The 8,076-nt window shown below is 42.3% G+C and overlaps 1 protein-coding gene across 1 annotated transcript in view; it reads right to left on the bottom strand.

Annotated features, from left to right (window-relative positions):
• The window catches only part of Agr2 (anterior gradient 2, protein disulphide isomerase family member), an 11,313-nt gene extending 3,461 nt beyond the window's left edge, over positions 1-7,852 (bottom strand). The window contains exons 1-6 of the mRNA XM_021179597.1: positions 7,790-7,852; positions 5,113-5,258; positions 4,808-4,871; positions 4,641-4,693; positions 3,276-3,349; positions 2,172-2,235 (exon numbers count right to left, since the gene is read on the bottom strand). Coding sequence (XP_021035256.1) covers positions 2,172-2,235; positions 3,276-3,349; positions 4,641-4,693; positions 4,808-4,871; positions 5,113-5,251 — 394 coding nt within the window. The 5' untranslated portion in view covers positions 5,252-5,258; positions 7,790-7,852. The remainder of the gene's footprint in view (positions 1-2,171; positions 2,236-3,275; positions 3,350-4,640; positions 4,694-4,807; positions 4,872-5,112; positions 5,259-7,789) is intronic.
• Between the last annotated feature and the right edge of the window lie 224 nt (positions 7,853-8,076).

The raw sequence follows: 8,076 nt of genomic DNA, 5'->3' as shown, positions 1-8,076 counted from the left end.
TTTCTTCTTCCTTCCTTTCTCTCTCTTTCCTTTCTTTCTTTCTTTCTTTCTTTCTTTCTTTCTTTCTTTCTTTCTTTCTTTCTTTCTTTCTTTCCTTTCTTCTTTCTTCCTTCCTTTCTCTCTCTTTCTCTCTTTCTTTCTTTCCTTTCTTCTTCCTTCCTTCCTTTCTCTCTCTTTCTCTTTCTTTCTTTCTTTCTTTCTTTCTTTCTTTCTTTCTTTCTTTCTTTCTTTCTTTCTTTCTTTCTTTCTTTCTTTCAACAAAAGAATGCAAGTCCCGAAGCACAGCTGAGCCAGATAACTACAAACACATGGTGGTGCCTTCCACTTTTTAAAAAATATTTTATGGTTAATCAGCTGCACTTTAAAAATAGAGATTTACAAGTTTCCCCTTTTATATCTCTCTAAATATTCCTTTACGTTTAAGTCCACCCATTAAGCTGGGCATGGTGATGCATGCCGGTAATCTCAGAGCTTGCAGCCTGGAGGGAGGAGGATCAGGGGTTCAAGGTCCTTCTTGGACACATAGAGAGTTTGAGACTAGCCTGGGATACATGAAGCTTTGTCTCAAAAAGCAAAAGACAGCAAACAACAAAACCCCCAAACAAACCCAGTGCGTCCTATTTTTATGTAAGTTGAAGTTATGTAATTAACGAGAAGAAAGGGGCTTTAAAGGTGTGGCTCATCCAGAAGAACAGTAAGGGATGTGTGTGTATATTATAATAGAGGAATATATATTATAATAGAGGTATATACATATATTATAATAGAGGTATATATAGGGACATATAAGATATATAGGAATATATATATATATATATATATATATAGAGAGAGAGAGAGAGAGAGAGAGAGAGAGAGAATGAAACACTTTGTCTTAAAGGGATGGCTGAGGGCTAAGGTGGAGCTTGATGGTAGAGCATTTGCCAAGCATGCCCAAGGTCCTGAGATGGATTCCCAAAATTGACAGGAAGAATGATGACTGGGGCCTGAAATGAATGTCCTGAAGTGGGGAAGCAACGTGTGAGAATGGCTAGCTGTTTGCAGCCCGTCACATCCCGGAGGGGACATCTTTGTCACTTCAGAATGTTGGACCAGGACCAACGTTAGCAGATGCAGACGTTCATTTGTTCAACAACGACTCAGGGATGATACCTCCCTTGATGGAATACTAAGATACAGTCTAACCTTCCAATTAGATGAACACAAAGCCTTTATACACCTGTGGTACACTCAGACAACCCAAGGGCTCTTAAAAACTGTGGCTTCCTGCATCCCACCCCTAGAGAATCTGATGTTACTTGTTTGAGGTGCAGCCAGGGCAGCCCATTTTTCACCCTTCAGTGATTCTAGCATGGAGAACCAGTGAGTTTCACAAGTTAGTGCCTCAGGGTTTGTACCAAGGCTGAAGGTGACAAGGGATGGGCATGCTCAGAAACTTCCAGGAGAGTTTGAAGAAAAGCCCCACACACAGAACTGCTAGATGACCTCAGATTGCCCTGGGTGCTCAGACTCCTCTGGGAATGAAGGCTGTAGCTCAGCCTTTCTTGTCTCTCCCTCGCCACTGGCTTCTCTCTGCTCTGCCTTTTACTTTAAATGCAAGCTTTGATGTATTACCCAGGTTGCCCACTAGGTGGGCTCTACCAGGCAGTGGGCTCCATTATGGTTTATGTCAGTAGGACTGGTTAAAGCCAAACTTCATGTGTTAATTAATCCACTCAACAAACACCTGTTGAGAACCTACTGCAGGCCCACACTGGGTCTGCTACAGTGGGCAGAAATACATGTAGCTCAGCCATGTTAATATGTCAGCCACCAATAAGGGCAGAGTAAAAGCTGAGTAACTGATTGACAGGTGAGGAGGAGAACTTGGCACTCCCGCTGCACATGTGCTTGGAGGAGAAGATGGGAGTTAAAGTGAACAGAGGGGAAAGAAGACATTCATTTGAGGAGATAGTAGTTCACACTTCCTGGTGAAAGTGTATTATGTGACTTAGGTAACACTAAGTCCCACCGAGAAAGCCTTGCTCCTTGCTGGAGGTGTGTGACCTTGTTCATCATAAAGTGGCTAGTGAGGCTGGGAAGATGGATGGGGAGTGTGATGTTGTGAGGAGACAGGGTGTGGCTGAAATCGCATCTTCAGTGTGTCTTACATCACTGGGACCTTCACTTACCTACAAACACAATTCTGGGGACGTACTGGCCATCAGGAGAAAGGTGCTTGTCGGTTGTTTCATACTGAGATTAAAAACAAAACAAAACAAAAACAGCTGTTAGTTTATTTTTTAGGTATTTTGAAAATTGCCAACACAAAAGTATGTCCATTAAGTCTTCCTGGAACTAGAAAGAGCACCACAAGAAGGAAGCACAGTTGTTAGGAGAGGGTTGGGGTGTTAAGAGAGAGGGGGCTACAGAATACTTAAAGAGAAAGGGGGCTTTAGGGGTGAGCAAAGAGACTAGTGGGGGTAGAGGCAGCAAATAAATGCATGTGAACGTGCTACAGTGGGACCCATTACTTTGCATGCTAATTAAAAAAACTAATCAGAAAAGAGGATGCGTCTAGGACTGTACCATGGGCCTTGAGTACTGCCAGAGAATCTCTTCTACAGAGAGTTCATGACACAGAGGAGAAGAAGTGTCTTGGAGAAGAAAGAGCAGTGTGTGAAGTGGGACATGAGGCAAGCAGCTAATAGATGTGATATCCAAAAGAACAGCACGACTCAAGGAGGACGAACTCTGAAGCTGTGATTGGATGAGGTAGGAAACTGTTACAGGCCATGCACTAAGGGTTGGTGAGGAGGAAGTGGGACAGCAGGTAGGAAGGAAGCTAAAGTACAAGACACACGGGTAGATAGGAACAGCCAGAGCTCTCTCCCAGGGAGAGAGATGACAAGGATTAGTGAGTCAGCGGTAGATGGGCAAAGGCAGAGATTTACAAAACACAGAAACCAGTTACTATAGCAACACAGAGATCTTGACCACTGAGGCATATTTTTTCAGATAAGATTATTAACTACCACATTAAAACTCTAGTGTGCCACATAAATTACTAACGAAGGGCTGATGATGTGGTTCGCACGTGCCAGGTCCTGGGCTCAATACCAGCAATGCAAATTTTCCAAAAGAGATTATTAATAAAGTAAAATGTTTTAGTTTCTTGTCTGTCTGATGGGACTTGGAGGAGATTCTAGTTAATGCAGTGTGACTTGGACACATAGAAGACGTTAACGAGACATTGCACCAGTAGACATGAGCGATGAGGAGGGAGGGGGACTTACGACCAGGTTGAGGAGAACAAACTGCTCTGCCAATTTCTGGATTTCTTTATGTTCAGCAAACACTTTCTTTAAAGCTGGAATACAAGAAGAAGACTATTAGACATTTGTCTCGGCTTTGATTAGAACCCTTATTTTCTGTTCTCTTTTAAGTTGATTAGTGTTTTAAATACAAGAGCTGCTTTTGCCCTCCGGCAAGTGATTTGTGGTTTTCTCTGTACTGTTGACTGCCTTCGCTCCTTCCATTCACTCCCGAATTAATTTGCTCACTCACTCCTTTCTTATGTTTAAACCATATTTACTGAATATGGTGACTTTGTATATATGCATATATATACATGAAGGAAAATACCAGGAATAGAAAAAGCGTGTGCACCTTCCAGAGTTCAGATGCTTATGTGGGAATCACAGCATAAACCAGTGAATACTGCATGTGTAATAATCTCATGTGTAAATACATACATAGCATAGCAGGAAAATAAAGTGAAGCCAAGTCTTGAGGAACTATTAGTTTGGCTTGGTAGATCTTTTGTAGGAGGGGATACTGAGGTCACAGAATGGTTCATTTGGGGGGCAGACTGTCAAGACTATTGGAGATGGGTCACTGCAGGTAGAAGGTTAAGGGTAGTAGTAAGAATAATAGCCTTGGTTAATAAGAACAAGAAGCATGATGGTAGGCTGGATAGAATATCTGATCTTGACAGGGAAGAGAAACCACATACTGGCCAGATCAGGTCCAGCCCTGAAGGCCATGGCTAGAAATTCGGATTTAATTTTACTTGCGATGAGAAGCCACTGGGGTGCATGTGTGGCTGGATCTAATTTGTGCTGAATAACATCAGTCTGGCTTCCATGTAGAGCACTGACTTGTGTGGTCATAGGTGTAGACAAGGTGTGATGTTGGCTTGGACTAAGGTGCTAACACTGAGGGAATGGGAGGCTGGCTTTGGGCAAGACAGGCTACCTAATACACAGAGATCATTGGAAAATGAAAACATTGGGTGCCTTGTGTTAGGAATATTAAGTGGAGACAGAGACAGGTTTGTCCAAATATGGGGAGTCTGTACAACCATGCAGATGGCATGTTTGTGAAGCCAGAGATGGCCATTAGTGGCAAATCCGATAGTATTTTTGATGGTGTAGTGGATGGAAAAAGATGAAGGAAGTTGAACACGAACACCAGGATTTCTTACTCAAAATGTTAATTCAATAGTTAATTCAAAACATGGAAATATTAAAAATTTTTAAAAATGTTTAAAAATATTCTTTCTTGTTCAACAGTGCTAGGTTCTAGGAGTGTAAAGATGAGTGAGCCAAACCATGGCCTGACATAAAAGCCTATAAAAGAAATGTGGAAGGGCAAATTACCTTGACTGTGTGGGCATTCGTCCAAGTGATGAATGACCATCAAGGGTCTGTTGCTGTAAGAGAAAAGGACATTGGACTATTAATAGGATGCCATGAACATCTGATAGTCATCACTAGATGGCGCTCATGAGAGACTCGAGGGAACTCCACATATCCCAAGGCTTTACCTTGTCTTTGATCTGTATAAAGCTTCTTCATATGTCTGAGTCCAGATGAGCTGATCGCCCCAACCTAGAACAAGAGGAGTTGGTGTATTTAAATCCACCAGAGTTTCAGGCCCAAACCTGCTGAGCCTGGATAATCGATACTCATTACCAAAGAACAAGAGCCTCCAGAGAGAAACTGATTATAAACGGCTAAATCTAGGGGGCAAAACCCCCAAATATCTTAATAGCACACACTTGACACCAAGAGTCAGGGATTCTTTATGAATTTAGCTGCAATTGGGAACCAACAAAAAATAGACTTCTACCTCTGGAGAGTGTCTGGGGTAGTTTGGGCCGAGAGTCCTTTGGGTCCTTTTTGGCTCCAGATTTGACTGTGGTGTCTTTGGCCAGAGTACCAGAAATGGCCACAAGAAGCAGGATTGCAGACACTGAAAATTTCTCCATGGCAAATCTATATGGAAAAGGAACAGAAAGGAAAGAGAATTACAGAGTCTATCGCAGCGGTGGAAAGCAGGTGGCATCGAGATCAGACACCACGCAGGAGTGGAAAGTCATTTTCTCCAGGATACAAGAGTTCCCTGGGAATCTTTACTATCTATCCATCCGTGGTCTATCCCTTCATCATTGATTGCTTTATCTATCAGTGGATGCTTGTTGTATCTTATCTTGCAATAGAATAGATAAGTGTACTTTAAGAAAACACATGACTAGTTAAATGTATATATGTTCTATTAAGGAAATGTACATTTAAAAGTTATACTAAGAAAACACAGTACTGGAAGGTAATTTGGGGGTACCTCTTATTCTCTCCCTCCAGTGTCTCACTATGTAGATGAAGATAGAAAGGTTTTAGGAATAGGCTTAGAGCTAAGACTTCTGAATCTTGCCATTTTACAGTGCTAACTCCCACCTGCCCTTCCGGAAACAGTTACCCTAAACATACATATCTTTACCCTTCCACTGAAATGGGCACATTGCCATTGAAGAATAGATATGAATAACATGGCTGCATTCTTATGTCATTTAGAGTATGCTAGCTTTTCCACGTCATTGGAGACCCATTCCCTCTCCCTAGTGGAGTATCTTCTCAAATGGTATTAGCTCTGAGCTAACAGACATCAAATGAACTTTTTTTTTTTTTAACCTTTGTCTGGGCCTGTATAAGCAGGAGAGGGCAGATGTATTCTGTGATGTACATGACCCCAAGAATAAAACCCAAGGTGTTTCTCTGTTAAAGTCCCTTTCTCCTCCTCTGTTATTTGAAAGTTAATATTAAGAAAAACTGTAGTGGATGATCATGAATAGGGCTATAAATGACACAGTACATTGCATGAATGGGGGAAGGAAGGCCATGTAGGTTGTGTTTCATGTCACTAAAGGTACCCATGGCCCACACCACAGGCTGATGCAGACTTAGAATCTGGTAAAGCCAAATGCTAAAGTTGCCCAGAAAGCAATGTAAAATCACAGTGTCAATCTCTATCTTTGGTATGGGTCTTGACTGAAGTCAAATAGACTCTAGGAAGGAAGCAGGGTAGATTGTCTTGGCTTAGTGCTTGGAAGAGGGAAGACCCTCATAAAATATGAGCCTGAATGGGGAGCCTTTGCTAGACTAGATGATTATCAAGATGTTGCTTAGTTACCAATCCCAAGGGATGCCTTCAATTAAACTGGCCAGCTGTTATCCAAGTCTTAGAATAGAGACACACAGTGGCTCAGAAAAGCTATAAGGCAGAGCAGTGATATGTCATATTTTTCTACATACATAAGGATGCAGGAATGCCATGCTAACAATGATTTTTATCATCTAAAATTTTATAATAACAACGCAAGTATATTATAATCTAGCAATACCTCGCAGCCTTCTTAGAATTATGAGTTCTGTTTAATATTTAAAGCTGAAGTACTTCATGGGAGAATTATACTATTTCTGGAATACAAGCTGGTTCAGAAGTACAGATTACCTCCCTTGGTTTTATTAACAAATATTTGACTATATATTGTTTATAGCAGCACTTACATATGTTGAAAATGTAAAAGTAAATTGGTGGCAAAGTGGTGTATTTAGTCCAATTGTTTGCTGTATAAATGGCTCTTAGGACTCCTTGTAATGGCTCTACAGATTACCGGCTGGAACTATTGATGTGTCCTATGCATTTTATGACAGGATACGTCAAGGAAGGTTAAGATAACACTGCTGTACAAACATCCCGCTCTGAGATTATGGCTTTCTGAAATTCACTCTACTGCATTTTCAAAATGAAAACATTCTATTCTGCACACAGTCTACTCTACAAACATCTTCTGTAAACCCCTTGAAACACAAAGCCCCAGTGTCTAACGACATCATGGGGGGGGCATTGATAATTTGCAGACCCTCCCCTCCCCTGTGCCATTGATCACCCCCTCCCCCAAACTGGTGCATTTTACTGTTGCCCTGTCCCCATCTTGTCTTGAACAATTAATGTCCACGTTGGCACTGCCTACAACTCTGCTGCTGTTGCTTCAGGAAGTGCCCAGCTCTCCCTTCTGACAGTCTTAAAAACTGAAGACGACTTAAGAACACTGTTTCCTGATTTGCAATAATCCCATGGGGTCGTCTGAGCCGAGTTTCTACAGTGGAGGAACCCAGGGGCCTTTGTGTTACCCTTGCTTTACCTAGTGGGAGAGGAGCAGCGATTCATCCAGAATTCTCTGAACCCTAACACAGGTTTGAAAACTCTTGATTTCCCCCTCCCACTCACAAACCTCCAGTTCCCTGAGGGGTCAAGGGTCACGCCGAACCTAGGCAGGAATGTGATCCTCCACTGTTTTTTGCTAAAGAAAGGCCCCTGAAAGCTGCCACGAGATTGGGTGATACTCTTTCCAGAGCCTGCTTTCTGCGCTGGGAACCTTGGCTTCATCCTGTCAGTTGAATACCTGCAACTGTGCACAGCAATCAAAGCTTACTCTAGCAAGTGCAATGCTTGTCAATTGCCTTACCTGGGCTTCCCACCCTCCTGCTTTGTGTGAGCCGCAAGGGTTGCCGTCCAAGTTTCTCAGTGTGCCAGCACAGCGCTGAGCCTGTATTTATGGGCAGAGCACACCCCAATCCCACCCACTAATCCTGTTTCCACAGGCTGCTAACTCAGAGGCTAACTTTCCTTCTCCCAAGCAATTGTCTTCTCTGGGTTAAAAAGTTCCTTGTTTGTTTGTTTGGTCTTTTTTCAAGCAGCCATTGAAAAGGCTGTTGATTTTGTTTGAGTACCAGCGTTTTTAACTGTTGTTGA

This window comes from Mus caroli, chromosome 12, assembly GCF_900094665.2.
Source record: "Mus caroli chromosome 12, CAROLI_EIJ_v1.1, whole genome shotgun sequence".
Lineage (NCBI taxonomy): Eukaryota > Metazoa > Chordata > Mammalia > Rodentia > Muridae > Mus > Mus caroli.
The sequence above is the reverse complement of the archived record's forward strand: the minus strand, read 5'-3'. Positions and strand labels throughout refer to the sequence as shown.